Source organism: Anneissia japonica, unplaced genomic scaffold, assembly GCF_011630105.1.
Source record: "Anneissia japonica isolate Jap-2015-1 unplaced genomic scaffold, ASM1163010v1 scaffold287962_len325480_cov183, whole genome shotgun sequence".
Taxonomy (NCBI): Eukaryota; Metazoa; Echinodermata; class Crinoidea; order Comatulida; family Comatulidae; genus Anneissia; species Anneissia japonica.
The window spans coordinates 166152-186710 of record NW_022732702.1 but is presented as its reverse complement, the minus strand read 5'-3'; the positions used below and the strand labels follow the sequence as shown (position 1 = coordinate 186710).

The 20559-nt window shown below is 31.7% G+C and overlaps 1 protein-coding gene across 2 annotated transcripts in view; it reads left to right on the top strand.

The window, feature by feature from the left end:
- Positions 1-18247, top strand: part of LOC117115763 (maternal embryonic leucine zipper kinase-like) — a 55075-nt gene extending 36828 nt beyond the window's left edge. For both annotated transcript variants that reach the window (XM_033259693.1, XM_033259692.1), the window contains exons 3-13: positions 5450-5535; positions 6252-6368; positions 8241-8384; positions 10163-10231; positions 10860-11120; positions 12163-12348; positions 13424-13525; positions 14050-14519; positions 15065-15251; positions 15979-16082; positions 16783-18247. In XM_033259693.1, coding sequence (XP_033115584.1) covers positions 5450-5535; positions 6252-6368; positions 8241-8384; positions 10163-10231; positions 10860-11120; positions 12163-12348; positions 13424-13525; positions 14050-14519; positions 15065-15251; positions 15979-16082; positions 16783-16960 — 1904 coding nt within the window. In that variant the 3' untranslated portion in view covers positions 16961-18247. The remainder of the gene's footprint in view (positions 1-5449; positions 5536-6251; positions 6369-8240; positions 8385-10162; positions 10232-10859; positions 11121-12162; positions 12349-13423; positions 13526-14049; positions 14520-15064; positions 15252-15978; positions 16083-16782) is intronic.
- The last annotated feature ends 2312 nt before the right edge of the window (positions 18248-20559 follow it).

Genomic DNA, 20559 nt, shown 5'->3' with positions numbered 1-20559 from the left:
GATACTAGGCCTACTACTACTACAGTACTACTACTCGACTAGTTAGGCCTACTCTAGGCGATTAAAGAGTGTGTCTAGCTTTTCTTTGCTTATTTCCCCAATTTCAACAGCACCCATCATCTTGCAATTGTCTAATATTGTCAAGACATACTTAATTTGTCTTTTGGTGCTATTGCTATCGGCTTCATCAAGAAGTAATTATAGGCCTAGGCTAGTCCTCCTTCATCTCGAAACGAGTAGCCTCCATATTTGCTTATCGTCTACTCGCTGATCCATGACGTGGTCAGAGGATAATCTCATCATAGAGGTCGCAGTCTCCTTTACCGTCAGCAGGGCGAAGTAGTGGGCCTAGAGTTTGCACATCACGACAGGTCAAATAAGTACTATTTTTGAGGGAATAGTACTTTTTGAGGGGAATAGTGCTATCTATCTTAACCAATCAGATGCCTAGAATCTATGTATGAGGTATATAATAGCCACTATTTGTGCACTGAACCATGGAGATCCATTGTTAACCGATGGTGCCTGGTTCAATTACTCTCCAGCAGAAGCGGGCATAAAAATTGGTCAGAGGGCAAGGGCCGTACCAAAATTTTGATAGTTCTAGTGTGCTTCCAGAAGCCTTCATACACTGCTTTTATATCGCAATATTCTTAAATATTACTTTCTACAGATAATGGGTGTCAGGCCATAAAAAGATAAGGTGTTTTCTAGCCAAAGATGGTTGGCGGGCCATAAACATATAGGGTTTTTAATTTGTTTTCACAGGCCGCAAAAAAAACACTGTCGGCCACACTTGCCCACATGTGCTCTACTGCTTCCCTTGTGTTCCAGCTGGAGGGCTGAAATGCAAGTATAAAAAAGTGCACTTTCAGAAGAGATGCAAGCTATCGATCCTTAGGCCTAAGAAAATTGTTTGTTTGCCCTCCTCACCCGCCCCTAACTTTACTGAAAAAAATATGGGCAGCAAAACAAAAAAAAAACTTTTAAAAATTGTTTATAGCATGAATTGTATTTTTAAGTTCCTCTTTCTTTGCTGAAGTTGAAATCTGCTTGAGCATTTTGGAATTTTGTTGGTTTTGCGTGTTGCCAATGTAGTACTGACGTTAGCACAAGTTTCTGAAGGTCTTTCTCATTGTGGCTGTAAAAGTATTATCATCTGTATCAGATTGTTCTTAATAATAATATTGTTCCTAATACCTTCCAAACAAAAAAGAAATCCACAGCGACAATTTTCACTTTGTTCTTTTTCCTTGCTCTTATATAAGACATTTTGTTACTGTGACTGATTAGGCCTAAGAAAATTGTTTGTTTGCCCTCCTCACCCACCCCTAACTTTACTGAAAAAAATATGGGCAGCAAAACAAAAAAAAAACTTTTAAAAAGTGGGGGGTATTTTAGCCTTTTTTTTACAAAATAAAATATTGCCATTCCAGACCTACATTCATTGTAAAATGTCAACTGTGGGTTATTTTTATTCCATCTGATAAGTAATCTTGGGGGGGAAAAAAAACATTTTACACCCACCCTTTTTATCATTTAAAAAAAAAGAAGGGCAAAAAAATAGTTAATTCTTTTTTAAGGCCTTATACCTACTGTAGTATTCTACATACTGGTATTCCATAATTCCAGGTGATTTTGGCAGTGTGATGAACATTGAAGACCTTTGTGAATTTTGTGGTATGTTTCCTGTTCTATATATTTTTATTTTTATTCCATAGCTTTTCCCAAGTCTTCTGAGGCTTCTAGTATTTCTGTTTTCAATCAATCTATCTGAAGCATTTCTCCTTTTTTTATTTCTCTCATTCTATATTCAAATTCTGATTCTAATTTTTATGGTTCAGTATTTTAATTATTTATAGAAACCCTGTCTATATTTTCCTTTTTCACTTTTAATTACAGTATTCTGACCACAGGGGTGGTGCCAGCTAGGCTCGGGTGCAGCTTTTGGGGACACTTGGCCTAGTTGTCTAAGAGTTGCCGTAAAATATAACGGAAAAAATTCATTAACATAATTTTCTAAGCAAGACAATACTTGGACAACTAAAGGTGAAGTTAATTTTTTTTTATCTCAGCACCACAGCCAATATGGGGGTCGAGGTTGGTACTGCCCATCTATTGGGAATAATAGACCACTTGTGAGGGTTAATGCCACAGTTGTTTGGCCATGTTTTTAATTTCTCTTTTTTCATTAAAACTCAACTTTTATTGAGCTGCATATGTATTTAATTATTCTTGCATAATTTCCAATCTTTCGCATTTTTCATTTCCTTTTTGTCATTCCATCTTATATTCTTCAATTTTATTTTTTCAATATTCACAATTTATTGAGTCATCCATTTTTCCTGTTTTTCTGTTGTTCTGTTCTGTTATTACATGTGCATTTTTACAGTTTTTAAGGTAACCTGTTAAGATAATAAATTAATAATGAATAAATAAATATTTAGATAATATTAAGATAATGTCAAAAATAAATAACTGATACAAGTAAAACTAATAAGAAAATAGATTGTCCTTTGGATGACAAAATGCTTATAGCCAAAGTTTATTAAAGGATGACATAACTCATCCATGATATAGCTAAAGCAATTCGGGTTTCCACCTTTGTACTACAAGCCACTGTTACAAAAAATTATCTCTATTCAATTCACCGGGATAACAATAACGTGACAAGAAATTAAATGTTAGAACTAAAGATCTATTGCGAAGTTCTGTGTACGGTAGCCTAATTATCTACAATGCTAAACCACTTATTACCTTCGATAAGGAGGTTATGTACTGTTCACCCCTGTCTGTTTTGCTGTGTATTGAACTATCTTTTAGTCTGTTGAATCATTTATTTACAATGATTCTGTACATACAATTTGCATTTTTTGCCAGTTTGGCGCAGTGGTTTGGTTTCCCAACCTCGAAGCCGGGGGGTTTCAATCCCTCGCTGCCCATTTCGCTTGTGTCCTTGAGCAAAGACACTTTATATGCGTTGCTTCTCTCCACCCAGGAGTATAAATGGGTAGCTGGTTGGGTTGCCTGCTCCTGCGCTGATTACCAGCAGCAACACTTAGCATGTGGACCCAATGACCAGGGAAGAGAACTGCGCTTTGTAACCGCAAGGAAGAGGCGCATAATAAATGCCTATACCAGAAAGGAACCAGTTGTACCTGTACTATATTGGAAGTATTTTGTGACAATAAATGTTGATTCTGAATCTCATTCACTATTACATTCTTTGTTTAACAAATCTTGAACAATATAGTATTCTTTAACATTAGATTTGCTTACTTTGTAATATTCATAATTATCCCCACCCCCCCCCAAAAAAAAAAAAAAAACAACAACAAATAAAAATTTCTCGCCAAGTAACAGACACATAATAAATGATGTGCTGTTATTCTTCTTGAGTTCGCTAGACGAGGTCAGAATATCAGGAAAAAACTAAGTTGATTTAATCTCGGTCTCATTATCAGTTGATCCTTCTAAATGAGCATCTTTTTTGAGGATTTATCCTGATTTTTTTTCTCCAACACTTATAATATGTCTACGTAATTACAGTAGGACTTAATAACATTCAGGAAAAGCTTCAAGGATACAGAAAGGCAAAATCTAGAAACACAACGATAGAGAATTTGGCTTTAGGCTGTAACCTTTAATGTACAGTATAAGATTGAAGATTCATCAACGACTTGTGCCTGCTTCAATTTAAAGGTCATGAAGCATCAGCGTTCCCAAGACTGAATTGACCTTCCTTTTAATTTTATCAAATATTTGAATGTGGTATCACATCCAGCATTTTAATTGTTCATACAGACGTTCCAACATTTCCCCCTAAAGTTTATTTGGATATGTTAACGCTAAAAATCAACGATACAATATGAATTGGCAAAAAAAAATATATTTGGATTAGATTTGTTAACTTCAATTATTAATGTTTTTTTCAATTTTTTTTTTCATTTCGAGACATGTTTAATTTTGGAAGGCACTCTAAAACAAACCGATAACGATTACCATCATTTATCAATAATTTGTCTCTTTGTAATTTCTACTTGATAGATTTGTCTGTGATTCTTTATCCATTGGCTGTATGAATGAATCATGAATGAATAATTTAATAAATGTATAAAGATCCTACACTAAGCTGAATGTGCCCTGCTGTATTTACCCTAACTAAACCGATGTACATGAAGTCAGTGCCGTAGCCAGGATTTTCAAAAAGTGCAGGACAATATCGGGGTGGACCCACTTTACGTGAAAATTCAAAACATGTTGACCCATTTTCTTAAAAGTTGACCCATTTTGCACAAAAAATATGAAAAATCTGGAACCATTTTCTTAACCATTTACTAATGTTATACAAAATATGAGAAATCCGGACCCTTTATTCAAAAAGCGGACTCATTTTTTGCATAAAACTGCATAATTTAGACCCTTTTTTTTTAATGAGGACCCATTCTTTGTGGACCGAAATAGAAAATTGTATATGATGACTGTCCCAATAGCTGGCTACAGCATTGCATGAAGTTAAGAATCAATTGTGCATATATAGTCCCCTACAGTATATTTAGTACACAGCTTAAGACATCTAGTTTTGATAACAGTATGTGTACATGTACAGTAATATTAAAGTATTAATTAATATATTGTACTTTCTTCAGCTTAATCTTTCAGCAAGCTCCTTTTTAATTTGCAAACAGTTGTGGAAGTACTTCGTAAATGGTGCATAATAATTTGTTGATTTTTACGAAACGGCTGGATATGAAATATTGATATCGTGTAGATTACAGTGATTATTTGTGTTGCGAGTCATTTGTGGAGTCGCGACTGATTTTGCTGATTGCGTTCTGAAGGTCATAATGGTTTATAAATATTACATGTTTGCGTTTGCTTAGAGTGGCAGTATAGTGTGTGTGTGTGTGCGCGTGTACATGTATTGTACGCGAGACATATACACATGCATTTCATTCATTCATTTTAATTTTAAAAATATTAATTTCTTTGGACAACTTTAGCATGTTGCTTCACATATAGGAATATATTTTAAAAAACACTATATTCAAAAATTGGGTTGATGTTTCCTTAATATACTTTTTAAAGAGATTACCAGTATATATAATTACATTATAATAAACTGTACAAATTCAAGTCAATAATGGGCCCACAAAATCATGGTCACATGAGCAATTGGGATGTATCTAATTGCATGTAAAGTCCTGTCTAAATTATCAAATTTTGTTTCACAAAAACATGTGACAATATGCCTAAATATGGTCATGATGACATCACAACATGACCATATATAGGCACATCATGACTATATATGGGTAAAACAACAGTTTTTTTGTCAAATAAAATTTGATAGTCTGGACAGTGCTTCAGTTACCTATAGCTTTGTAACATAATCGTTTCAATTCAGATTTATATCGTTTTGTGGATTATTATTTTTTCGTTATTTCAGGTGGTTTTGCCAAAGTCAAATTAGCAACTCATATTTTAACCGGTGAGAAGGTAGCCATAAAGATTATGGATAAACGCCAACTTGGGGTGAGTAAGAGCATTAATTCCATCACCATATGTTAACCACTCATCGGTTTATTTATATTATAAAATGATGTCATTAAGTCGACTATTCCAATATCTTGATTGTATACACAGTAAATTTGATTTGTGGGGGTGGGGTGAGTTTTGATGGAGTAATGCTGTTTGCTGAATACTTCATGAAATGGTTTTCAAGCATATTTTTTAATCAAGTACAAGATCAATACTATCATACTATGTCGAAGAATTGTTTATGAACTTAAACATATTTATCAACATTGAATTATAATCACTCATCATATACTTCAGTGGCAATCAAAAAGAGTAAAACAAAGGAAAGGTTAAGTACCAGGTATACTATGTAACAAATAATGGAAATACACTGAATAGTGATTTTTACATTTAAAAAAAGTCAGTGGCTATTATAACACCATTCTGAAATAAATTTCTAATTCTGATTGCATGCTATTGACTTACCATAATCCAATCCTTAGAAACAATAACATCCATCAAAAATTAGGAATTTCATTGTAAGTAACAATAGCCACTGCCAAAAAATAAATCAAAAGTTTAAATTTTAAGAGTAATGAAAAACCAAACAAATAGAAAGCACAAAATGTAATTGAGAAAAACAGTAAATATATATATATTTGTTTGTGTCAAGAATTGTTCATGTACAATTTAAGATGTTCTGTTTTAACTCAATAATTTCTTCTGTTTAGGATGATCTTCCTCGAGTGAAAACAGAAATAAAGGCTTTACAAGAACTTGTCCACCAACATATATGTACCCTCTATGAGGTTGTTGAGACGGAGAAGAAAATTTTCATGGTAATGGAGGTAAGCAGCACAAGTATAGCTTAGAATATCATCTTCCTGTTCTCGTATCTACTGTGTAACCCTTGGCATTTAACAAAAACAACTGTTGTACAGTGTTAGTACATGGAGTCGCCCACCCCCTGACGTGATGTTGAGTGTCCTATTTGCCTGTCAGCAGATAAAACCGTTCTTGATACAGAACTCATGGTGACGTACGTCTTTATATATCCAGCCAGGCGTTTATCTGTATATTCACCTGGTTACAACGAAAGCACCCACTAATGTTGATTAGGTGCATTAACTGTATTATGTTCGTAAACATCGTATCCTTGTGTGCAACCTGACCTCTGGTGAATCTAGGCCTACCATGGCTAGTTTATCGACGTTTGCCTCCTACCCTTAAGGCCCCTCCTAATACATAGATTGTAACTAAGTGAGTCCGCACAAGATTTAAGCCATCTCTTGTTACTATATAGCACTTGATTTGATAACCGTGATTAAGCACTTAAGTGCTATGCAAAATAAGTTTACTCAGATGAATGAATGTTGTTATTTATTCAGTATTTGTTCAGGAAACCATATCATACTGCATTCATTAGATAAGATTCAGGAAGACATACAATATTGCATTCATTAATTAATATATAATTGCCTATATTGTATGATATCTAAGTATATATGAGTAAATATACTAAATCCTTATATTGTAGTAAACATTACTTAATACCAGTATGTAATATTTTTTAAGATCAGTCTCTTAAAAAATGCTCTTAAACAATAGTAATTTTTAAATTAATTGAATTAATTTACTAAATTTAATAAATTAAATTCATTAAGTAAATGAACACAAATTTTCACATAGAATTTGATAGTGTGGGCAGAGCTTTAATAGAAGTAGTTAGTAATACCAGAGTCTGATCAAACAATATATTTTATGTCCAACAGACAAAAATTTAATACAGTAATGTATGCAGTAATGTATGCCTAGCTTAAGAGTATTTCATCTCTTAGAAGTGAAACCCTAGAGGTCCTACTAATATTTACCGTGGCTTTCAATCTAATTTGCTTTTGATAACAAGGATCTTGGATCAGGGGTGGTTTTTAGCAGCTGCAGCAGCTTAATGAATTATGCACCTGAGACTTAAACTTAGCTGCCCCCAATGTATTGTACTATTAATACATTTGGTCGAACAAATAAAATTAAAATTTGAAATTTTAATTCATTGATATGAAATATTAAAAATTCTTGGTAAATTCAGATAAGCTTAGCTGCCAAGAGTGTATTGTACTATTGATACATTTTAGTCGAATGAATAAAATAAAATTTTAAATTATGAATTCATTGATATGAAAGTGGTAAATACAAACTGTCTTTGGTACACTACAAGATGAGAGAATCCATAAAAAATGCATTGAAGTGGTCATTTAAAATGATCCTGCTAATTCAAGGCTTATGCAATAAATAAAAGAACAGTATTTTAAAATTGGTGATAAAACATATTTTTTCTTTCAAACTAACTTTCAATTAAAAATCAGAAAACTAATTTCTATACTTAAATAATATAAGAAAATAAATAATTAAAATAGCAAAATATAAACTATTGAATTACTGTATTAGATGCGAACTCATAATATTACATGTTTTTAATACAATATTTTCAATTTTCTTTCTGAATTGGCATGTATGGCAAAATATAATTAGATGTCTGAATAAAGGTCATTTACCAGGGGTGAATACAAATACATGCCCTCTGCCCCTCTTATTCTGGATCTCCCTCTGTTTAGCCAAAGTGTTTAGAAGAGGCTTGCAGCCCTGTTACTGCAACTATCATGATTATCATCATTTTATATTTTCTTTGAATAATTCATATTTTTGTACGTATTTTTATATAGTATTGTCCTGGTGGTGAACTGTTTGATTACATAGTTGCCAAGGATCGTTTAAGGGAAGAAGAGGCCAGAGCTTTCTTCCGACAAATTGTATCAGCCGTGGCTTTCATTCACTTCAACGGGTATGCACATAGGGACTTGAAACCGGTAAATTAACTTATTATCATTCATTTATTATAATTTATGTACAGAATAAGTGCACATTTGTCTTTAAACATTATTACGGTCTTATTAGTTTTAATCAATTAAAATTCTTGTTCCTCCTCATTGTTAATTGTGCAGAAAAATATATTTTTTTTAAATAAAAATATTTATCATTATCAGCATCATTATTGTTGTCATTGTCATCGGCATCATAATCATTATTATGATCACTGTTATCATCATCATAATCATCAACGTTATCATCAGTTTCACTATCATCACAATCATTATCATCATCATTACCATTATCAGCACATTAATAAGCATCGGCATCAAAGTCATCATCATCACCATAGTCAGTATCACCGGAATGAGAATTCTATTAACATCAGATATTATAATCAACTTAACATAATCATTTTCATCTTTATCAACATTATTGTCATCAACAACATTATATTTTCACCAGCACAGTCATAGTTATTATGTAGTGTAATCTTAAAAACAATAATAACATAATATACACCAGAAAACAAGAACTGATGTTTTTAGAATACAGTCTCTTGTTGCGGTCAAGTTTTACTGTAACCTTTCATACAGCAAACAGCAATACAAAGACATCCCTTCCGCCCACAATGACGTATAAATACAAAATTCTTGTCACTTCAAAACTTCCTTATTATTACAAGATGAGGTGATATAAAATTTAATTTCTGTTTCTTGACACTATAAAATTATTGTATTTTCATTATATGATCTTTCAGTTTTACTAACTGGAAGTTCTAATCAATTTGAATATATTTTAGTGAATTTCGGTATTTTGCATATTGACTGATAGCCTAGTGTAGGTCATAATTTTTTTTATATGGGATTATAGTCTTTCCATTTATACAAAAATAGAATGCGATATCAATATTATCATTTCAATAACGCATCTTGAGATTATGCAGATGTGTTATACACTACTAAAATTTCTCATACATCTGCTTATCCTTGTAAGTTGTAGTTGTGTTATTCGATATTTGCTGCTTGATGCAAAAATGGATAAAATATTTTTTGTATTGAGACTGTCAAATAAATTAGCTACAGTATATTTGATGTTAGCCATGAATGGATTATTCTTATAAACTATTAAATTCATAATTAATATTAATTTTGCATGATAGATAATCACAAATTCAATTTTTTTTTTTGACATAATTACTGATAAAATGAAGACAATTAAGCATTAATGTTATTTTAAATAGACTGGAACCAATTCTTATATAGGCTATCAACTGGCATATCCTTTATTATAATATGTAGATTTTACGTATACTGATGGTTCTTGCATTCTGACTAGGAATACTCCCAATGGATTGAAGTTAAGGTTGCACATTTTCTGCTTCCATTGACCATGGGAAAGATGCTAATATTTATAGTTTTTGAAATAATATTTATTATAATTTGTATTATTAATATAATTATTTTAAAAGCAGCAGCTCTATTCTAAATTCAGTGAACAAACAATTAAATTTTTTTTAAGTATTGACTATTGCTAATATCAGTTTCAACAACATATTACATCATCAAAAAAACTTAATGTACTTGTACTATTATGGTATTTTCAATTCAATTTGCCACAAAACTCACATAAAAGGGTTTTTTTTATAAAAAAAAAAAAGATGCATTAATGTACTTTGTGATTGACTCAATTTACCCTTTTTTCAATGTGTCAGTAGACTTTCTTTTCCTTGATTTAGAAAAATGACAATCATTTTTGTTCTACCCCCCACATGCAGGAAAATTTATTATTGGATGAAGAACAGAGTCTGAAGCTAATTGACTTCGGTCTTGCTGCAAAACCCAAGGTAACACAGGTTTCTGACAGTATCAGTTCCTATAATAGATTCATTGCAACTGTGCATGATTTGGGAGACATTATGAGTTAGGCACACTTAAACAGACAAGGACACAAGGGGATAATAATTAATGGAAGATTTAGATAGACATATGCGCATATAAGATGCTTAATTTTCGCCGTGCTTATTAAATGAAATGGTATCACGAACCTCTGGTGAATTACACCAAGACGCCTTGTCACAATACAATATTAAAGCACATGGATCGACATGTGCACTCTATAAACAGCCGGGTAATTTATGAAACTGTGTACTGCAGTAGAATGAAATGGATTACACTTCTTATTAGGCTGAGGTAATAAATTTGAAAATTCAATGCAATATGAATTTCTAGATTTTTGGCTTTTAATTGAAAATGGGAACAAAAATATCCCTAATAAACAGGTACACAGACTGTACCACCCCTAATAACTGTGCTGTAATATTTAAATAACTATGTTCTGTAGTATCTTGAAATATTGTATAAAAGAAAAATGGTTGTTCGACTTACTATTATTTTATTTTTTTTCTTTTAGTGGCATCTCGTTTTAATTAATTGATTTCTAAGTTCATTTTTTAAAACTTTGTGCTTTCGCAGGGGGGCATGAGCCACCACTTAACAACATGCTGCGGAAGTCCCGCATACGCAGCACCCGAACTCATCTCCGGCAAGCAGTATTTGGGAGCTGAGGCCGATGTGTGGAGCATGGGAGTTCTTCTGTACGCCCTTCTCTGCGGCTTCTTACCCTTCGACGATGAGAATGTTGCACATCTGTACCGAAAAATTCAGAAAGGTGACTATGACGAACCAGAATGGCTGAGCGATGGTTGTAAAGAAATACTAAAGAGAATGCTCCAGGTAAGGCCCTGTCCAGGCTGGACATGCCTAAATATGGTCATCACATCACATCATGGCAATATATAGGCACATCATGACTATATATGGGCATACAACAGTTTTTTGTCAAAGAATATTTAATAATCTGGGCAGGGTTTAATGCTATCAAATTATTTTATTGACCCTCAAAAACAAGATGCAATTTTGTGATGTTAATCTTAATCTGCCATCTAGAAGTAATAATAATAACAAACTCTTATTTATTTTTTACGCAAGTTCTTCATGGAATATTGTAAGAGTTTGATGAACCAATCATTTTTATTGATCTTTTAAAATTAAAGTAAAATGAGATATTAGTAATTTTATTATTATTCAATTATTATGCCCTCAATATTCTCATAACTTTTATTATTATTTTTATTGCCTTTTTGTTATAGGTTGTATTAATATTTTTGATTATTTTTATATAAGTTATATTTAAAGTCCTATAGGTATAAAAGCTATTACCAGTTTTATATATATAGGCCTATATATATATATATATATATATATATATATATATATATATCTGACCCTGACAGATTCTCTAGCAACAGCTCATTTTAAATGTAAAGTTCTATGTTCATTTTTTTTATATATTTTATTGTTAAATGTTCTTAAAGTTATAGTAATGGTTTTTTGTTTTTTTCTCTCTGTTGTGTAAATTTTTTGGTATTTAACAAATACAATGATATACTTTATCTACATTTAAAAAATATTTGTGGTTTAAGTAAAAAGTGTTATTATAATATAGGGTAATTTGTTTAGTATGGAGGTACTTCGATTAAAGAGTGTAGTAAACTTTGATGTAAAATCAATCTTCATCAAAAAGAAATTGTGTCAAAAACCGTGCGTACCTGAACTTGATATATTATTTTGATATTTCGCAGGAATATGACACTGATTTTGATTGATTGTATTGGCTACAATTGAGGTTAGACCAAATGTCATGGATTTACAACAGTTCTCGTTGGTTGCAGTCTGCATTAACTTAACACCTGCTCTCATTTGCATATTATTTCAGGTGAATCCCAAACGGAGGATAAGCATTACGCAATTAATCGAGCATCCGTGGGTGACAAAGTCTTTTAAGACGCCAGTGGACTGGAAAACAAAGTGTAGCAAAGCGCAGATTAATGAGGATTGTGTTTTGGAAATGGCGCAATATTACGGCAAAACGAAGAAAGAAATGACTGCACAGGTCAAACAGGTATAGCTTCACCGATTCTAATTGTATGGACCTCAATTCTTTGGAGAAATATTTCACAATAATCTTATGAATTATATGTGTCCATTAAGTAATTACTTGGTTAATTCTTATAGGTGTTTGTACTTGCACCTCCATGGATAAACTAACATTATGATAATTTACTTGCAGCAAGAACACTCCTCAGAAAATAATGGAGCATTCATCTTTATTTCAATATCTTGTACTTATTTCTTTCTCAATATTTTAACGTCATATTCTATGTTCTTCTGCTTATGAATCTATTTATATTACATTGCTAAATAATGTTTGAAATGAGAAACAGAACAATATTTTTTTTTTATTTTGAACTAAAATATGAATTCATTACTTTGAAATAAAACATTTTGGCATGATTATACCCATTGATAATTTGATGTGATATATTTTTACTTTTTCAATTTTTTATATTGAACCTAGATTAGTAATTTCACCATCATACCATATATTTAATAGTTTTTTCTTTTTTACTCTCTGTTGATTTTTTGAGTTAATCAAAGAAAAATACATAAAGAGAACATCCATTTAAACAATCATTACCTGTATTGATCTAGAGCTTTCAAAACAAAATGCAATATTCCAAATACTTTTTTATTACACTAGCTTTTAATTGCAAAAAAAAAAAAAAGGATTTCTCTTGCCATTAACCGACACTTAAATAATATCTATCCCTTATTTTTCTAATATTTTGTAGTAGAATGTATGCAACTCTGGTTGGATTTTTGAGTGTTTTTTTTTTTTTCACTTTCATTTTTAACAATAGATAGTAATTATCAAAGAGGTCCGACTGCCGGGGTTTCTTTAAAAAACGGAATCCTATCTCGAAGAGAACTACAACAAACTAGAGGGCATCCTTCAAAAGAATGCTATTCAAATTCTAATAGTGCGCCCCCTACATTTTTTTCCGTTTCATTGTGTGAATGCGAAATCATGACAGTTGGACCTCTTACTAATCTATATTCTTTGGTATTATTTTTAATTTTAAAAAGATGATATTGTATGTGTTTTGAATAAATGATATAAATTCTTTTATCAACAGTGGCAATATGATGAGGTAACAGCTATTTATTTTATGCTGCTAAACAGAATGTATAAAGGCGAAACCATCAAAATACTGCCAATGACCCCTCCTTCAGAAAAGGTTAGTTTTTTGTGAATTTTTAAAATTTAAATATTCATTTTCATAATCATGGTCATCCTTGTCAATATCATTATCTTTATCTTTATAATTATTAATCCTTTCATTGTCATCTTCATCATCTTAATTTTCATCAGTGTAACCATCTACAGCCATAATCATCACAATCAGTATGGTATGACATCATTATGCCCAACTTAAAAATTATAATATTCTAAAAATAACTGCTAATCTTGCTGGTAAAATATTACAATTTTTAAATTATTATTTGAAAAATATTAACAATATTTCATTATTGTTTTTTATGATTTTTTTAAATTTGTTTATCCAACTCTCTATGAGATATTTTATGTTTGGTTTTTATGAAGTGTAGGTAACAGAACCTCTTACTTGTGTGCTATAAATGTTATAGAATGTTTCCCTTATTATCATATTAATTATAATCTATTGTCCTCATACATTATTATTGAAAATTGAAGAAAAAAAATGAAATTATATTAATTTGGATATTTTGCTTTGTTATTCAGAAATCGCAAATCCATAGCAACGGAAGTCATAATATTCATAGCAACCACAAGAAATCAAATCTTGAGCCTCCCACTAGTAGTCCCTACATGTTCAGCTCGATGGAGGATGGACTAGAAGATGTTGAGTCATTTCAGTTCCATTCAAACACACACCGTAAAGTCGAAAGAACAAACCGAAAGTATGAACCACTTCAGAGTACATACATACATCCGGCAGCGGACAAGCGGTATAGTGCACCGCCAGTTGACAAAGAGAACTTTGATGATTTTTTGAAACCTTATCCGGTGAAAACGCCGGCTAGACTCCGAAGTCGTAGTGATGCATCGTCAAAGGCGAAGAAGACACCATTAAAACAACCTGTTGTTCCAACATTATCATTACCAACATCAACAGTTGTCACGCCGGCTAAGTCTATGGATAATTATTTAAGCTCCATTCCAAGTTCTGATTACCCGCAAGATATTAAAAAGTAAGTACTGTGATCAATTACCACTTCAATATTCATATACAATTCAGTGTGTTATTATTGTTTATATTTTTCTTGTTTTTATTATAATCAATATTATTATAATCTTTATTATTGTGAATATTTTCATTATTATTGTTATTTAATTGTATTCCCATTTTTAGTTCATCATGATGATTGGAATTAAACTTAGAATTACCTATTTCTATATTAATACTATTCCTGTATTATTGTTAATGGTGTATTTATTTTTTTTTTTTCACTAACACGTCATTGTATTTTATACCATCAAACATATTTCTAATACAGCTTGCTCCATGAATAATAATAATAATAAAAAATGTGATATTCATAATGAAAAAGTCATACAGTCTAGAAATTCCGAACTTACCAACGATTGGAATCTGACTCTAAAGTGAAATTTATCTTCAGACTTGCTGTTCAGTTCTAAATTTAAACTATCAGGGGAAATAGAAACATGCTGTGTGGGTATGATTTATTATAGTTTGATTATTTTCATGTGTTTTTTTATTTTTGTATTTCCTCAGAGCTGTATCGATGGAGGGCAATCTAGACAAGATGGGAATATTAGAAGGTGAGAACCTAAAATCCAGCAACTCTAGCTCGGGTTCCGCAAAGAAGCTTCTGGGTAGCTTTGAAAAAGGCATCAACAGAATCATTGGCACACTAACTCCAAGAAAGTACTCTACAAGTGACGGACCTCGCAAAGTAAAGGTATTAAAATAATTGTAATTTATAGTGCTAATGTCTGTATGTATGTAATGTCTGTATGTATGTTGTCTATTTCTAACAATTATTTAAATATTTAGACTGATCCATCAGGATTATTTTATATTTATTAATTTATATTAATTTATTATTTATCTTATTTATTTGAATGGAGTGGAGTTGAATAGCTTGGTGGTTGAAATGCTTGCCTTCTAATCCCAGGGTCATGGGTTCAATTTCTTTGACAGCAGGACTTTTTCTCAGAACTAAAAACAACTCCACTCCCTAAGCCTCATGAAGAGACTTCGCTGATAAGAGCATCACATTATTTCATTTATTAGAGGGCCCCTGAATATCAGACCACCTTCTAGGATACGCTGGAAGGGACACACTCTATAAGTATGGTTTTTATAAATAAATATATGAATAAGTAAATAAAAAATAATAGTATATAACTATAGTAATGATAAAATGCTATGAATCATAAAACCTAGTAAACTAATTAGTAAGTCTGATGGTAAAATATACGAGCATTTGTCACATTGCCATCATGACTTCATCAGGCCCAAGTCATAAATGCTGCACAAGAGAAACAGCTTCTTAAAAGACTTAAAACAAACACATGTTCAAGGATACTATGTTATGAATAATAGTAATGCTTTATGCTTAGAATCATGGTGTAGTAGGACAACCCAATTAATGGAAAAGTGTTTTTGATCTTTCTTTTTATTAGGGTTTATACAGTGTATCAAATACATCAACATATCCAGCAGATTTTGTACTAGAAGAATTAAGAAACACCATTGAGCAACACCATGTACTATGCAAACAAAAGGGGTAAGTGTAATAAGTGGAATTTAGCTTGTAGGTTGAATTATCAGCCTTTCCACCCCATGCCTTTCCACATACACATTCCTCCCATAAGCCTATATTTACATAAAATATAAATATTTTATCTATGGCTATTTTAATTTGTTCATTTTGGTTAACTTCCAGTACATTCTCAAGATGATGTAATAAACGTTGACTAAATATACGTTAATAAATCATTACATACAAACTACAATTCAAACAACTCCACGATAATGATTTGATGTGACACTTGTGTAGTTTGTTTGGCCTTTTACTCAGCACTGTACCTCATTAGCATATTTTTAGCACGATGTTTATATCTATATGAATGTGTTTCTATCGTGATATCCAATATTATTTTACCAGCGTATGTTAAACTATCGTTATTTTCTATATAAATGCACCTAGTGTCTTTTTTTAACTTAAACTTGAACAATTAAATTCAATATTTGCAGTGATTGCCTGACATAACAGTAAAAGCTTAACTGTTTTGGTCTGTGTCTCCCTGAAGGTTAATTAATTATTTGATCCTAATAATGAGCAATTCAATATCTATTGATGTTGTTAATGTTTCTTAAATTTTTCCTAGCTAGTGTTTTTAAATTCTTTCATTTATTTGAGATGATTATAGATTGAGGATACTTTATCCCATAATAATTATGCATATATTTCTTTCATTGTATAGATATACACTCAGGTGTAAGAAGATGGATGATAGGGGCAAGACCCGTTTAGCCTTTGACCTTGAGGTTTGCTTGCTACCAAAAATGGACATCGTCGGAGTCGCACGCAAGAGATTACGCGGAGATACGTGGGAATATAAAAGAATCTGCCAAAGTATTTTAGATGCTGCGAAAATCTAGGCTTCATTTTTTGTATACTGTACTATTATGCAGAGAGAGACAGGAATGATCCATTTTCCATGCAGGGAGATTATTAGTAGCCTGTTGGACAGTGCTTTGCTGAATGCTTTTTAAGATGGAAAATGAAATTTTAACCAGGTTTTTATAGTGATTCCCAATCTGGGATTTGTATAATCTGTATATATTTATGGTGTACCAAGCTATTATCTATGCATTATGAATTGAGACATTCACTGCTTTTGAACATCAGCAGTATGTAACTGATTATCTTACTCCTTCCTCAATACAAGCCAGTAGGAATTGTACGAGGGCTACACGCTAACACAGTCTGCAAATCTTGAAGTTATACAAGCCAGTATGAATTCTACGAGGGCGACACACTAGTGCCAGAACTTATAAAATCATGGATTCAAAGTTTTTTTTTATCTGATAATTATGTATTTATTTGTAATTAAGAGTAAATTAATTTTTCAAATATTTTGCTGCTGCCTTTTGCATAGTAGCACCATTTTATAATTATGGTTTTATTGTCAGACTTACTTATTAAATTAATTTCTGTGAATTTCTTCCGTTATAAATAAAATGCTGATAACAGCATTTGCTTATCATTTGCATATTTATAAATTAAAATAATTTATTTTAAAATTAGGTTTTTTTAGGCTTTTATTCATGTGCTTCTATTTCTGGTTTGATAGATTCCAACTGTCATTGTGACATATTTTATGGACAATTTTCACTAAACCAATTTGTGGTGATATTTAGTATTCTAAAGGGACATTTGTTATATATTTAAATTAACACAATATTTTCTAAATTCACAAAATAAAATGCTATTCATGTTATATTGATTTATGTTGTAGCTGCAACTAATTATCAATTAAGAATTTTAAAAGGAAAGCTTTTTGAAACTGGTTTTTATCTTTTTTAAACATATTTAAGCAATTGATCATGATACAGTACATGTTTAGAGAATTATTGTCTCACTTTCTTATGGGATTCAAGTTGTGAATACAAAAATGAAGTAGTCTACTTGGAAAGCTAATAGGGTAAAAAGTGGGATGAATGTTATACTATTGGTGAAGAAGGAAATCTACATATAGGTATGGTATGAGCATGGTAATTTTGGTTATTTGCATATATGTATGATTGTACACACATAGATATACAGTACATAGATACATGTATGTAAATATAATTTACATTACCATTTCCATAATATATATTACATATACATATCTGTAGGGTATATATATATGTATATATAATATATATGAGTTTCACATATATAATGTTATTATACATAATACATAATTTTATGGATCAACAAAATACTGAAATAATAATCATTTAAGCTATTATGCTCTACAATTGTAATAAATTTCTAATGCAATCAATTTTTTGTTGGATTACTTAATGTAATGAGTTGTCATCTGAACGCTTAGTGAAAAATACTAAATTACATGAGGTTAGAGGCATAGAGCCTAGTGGTATTCAAAATAGTGTATTTGCAGCAAAAGGGTATTTGAATAATTTGTCCTGAAATGTTGAAAAGCTTATTCATAGACATTTATACACCTCTTCACAGCCTGATGTTAAATTGCCATTGACAGCACTTAGCACTATTCATTTCCATAACAGTACAGTAATATTCCCCTCTCAGTATTGAATGTGGGAAAATAGAACACTTTGCTGGTTATATTTTGTTGATGATCAACAGTGGGCCACATTTTAGTAAAGATGGTTTGAGCTAAAAAAAAAAAAAAAAAATTGCACAGTAGAACCCCTATTAAGGGGTCACCTTCAAGACCAAAAATAGTATCCCCTTAATAGGGGTGCTCCCTGAATTGGGGTGGCCGTAGAGTTAAAATATATACTTTCCTTCGTATGTCTTTAGAGAACTGTATGACTGGGATCCATACCATCAGAAAGACATCACGCAAGACATCATGTAATTTAATTGATTCTGGTCCTTAAACTTTATTGTTTCTTTTGTTGGTCATATTTTTGACTTATTGTGGAGGGGCGCCATGAGCGTTTTCTTTAAACGGATACCGGCGCTTTAAAAGTTTCCATTATTATTATTATTATTATCACCAAATTTGAATCTGTTCAAAGACATGGTGCAAGATTTGTCTGAGACTATAACAAAGAAGCAGTGCCACAAAGATGATCGACAGGCTTGGCTGGACACCATTCTCAACATGCCGCAAAAACCTTACATTGCTCCTGCTCTACAAAATCATCAATGAACTCATTGCTGTTGCAGACTTTGATAAACAGCATTGTGTTGGTTCCACCAGAGCATCAACACCCAAACACATTAAAACATTAGCTGCTAAACACAGAAATATGCAAACACTCTTTGTTTCCTAAAACAATTAGAGATTGCAACATGCTAGACCTTGCTGTAAACTATCCTTCCATTCAACGAATTCAAAAGAGCAAAAACTTCAAATTCATTTTCTTTTCTTTTTAAGTTTATTGTTTAATGTTTTATTCTTTTATTTCCCATATAAACAAAATCTGCAAACCTTAAAAAAAAAACCTTCGCAATAACATCAGTGCCCGCATGCTATACTCTAATGTGAGGGCCAGTGCAGTATTTATACAGATAACAGATACAGATTTTGTGGCCAAAAGTATCCCCTTAATAGGGTATCCCAACTCCTCTAAATCCGAGACCAATTTCTAAGTGACAAAATAACCATTCTACTGGGGAACATAATGTTTAAAAAATTGGATCCTTGTGATTTTTCCCTGGTACTGTAACTTTAATTCAGTGTAGAAGCCTATAGCAGCCTGTTTGGAATTCAATGTGGCTGCCATTTTATTTGGTTTTCCTACAAACTGCAAAGCGTTGTGCTTATTGTTATGCAATAATTATTTTTTTTACTAAATGGTGTGTTTCCACCAAATTTATTCATTTGTTTCATAAGATTTACAATTATTCTTCATAAAAAATGGGAGTTATATGTTCTGAAACCATTTTTTACTGAAACAAATGGGAAGTGTCTTAATTGGTTGGAAGTATTACTGTACAAATACATGCCATCTTGAATTACACCTGCATTGTCTATTTATGGTAAGTTTATTAATATTTTTTATTCTAATAAGCTATATGAATTACTTGATATGACATATATGACACATTTATAAAATAGATATGAGAATGTCTTTATATGATAGGCCTGAATAACTACTTTGTAAACTTAAACCTACTAGGCTAGGCAATACTAACTGACAGTAGGCTAGCAAATACAGGTAGGCCTAGGCTGCCTGCCAGGCCTAGACCCAGGCCCTGCATTTATCAATCTCAGCTTAGCAAATGTCTTAAGTTAAAAAGAGTTAAGATGACCCAAAGCAAATATCTTAAGCTGATTCATCAAACTGACTTAGCAAAATCTTAGCTTAAAAATCGTCTTAGATGGTGCATGCATACAATCGACTTTTTAATTTTAAGCAATTTTTAAGCTTAGCAATATATATAAATCTGACTTAAGCAAAAAAATGGACTAAAGACGAATTTAACACGTTGGCTGCCAGCGACGAGTATACTCGCTCACAGGGTGTTGCTGAGGGCGCCAGGAACGAGTATACTC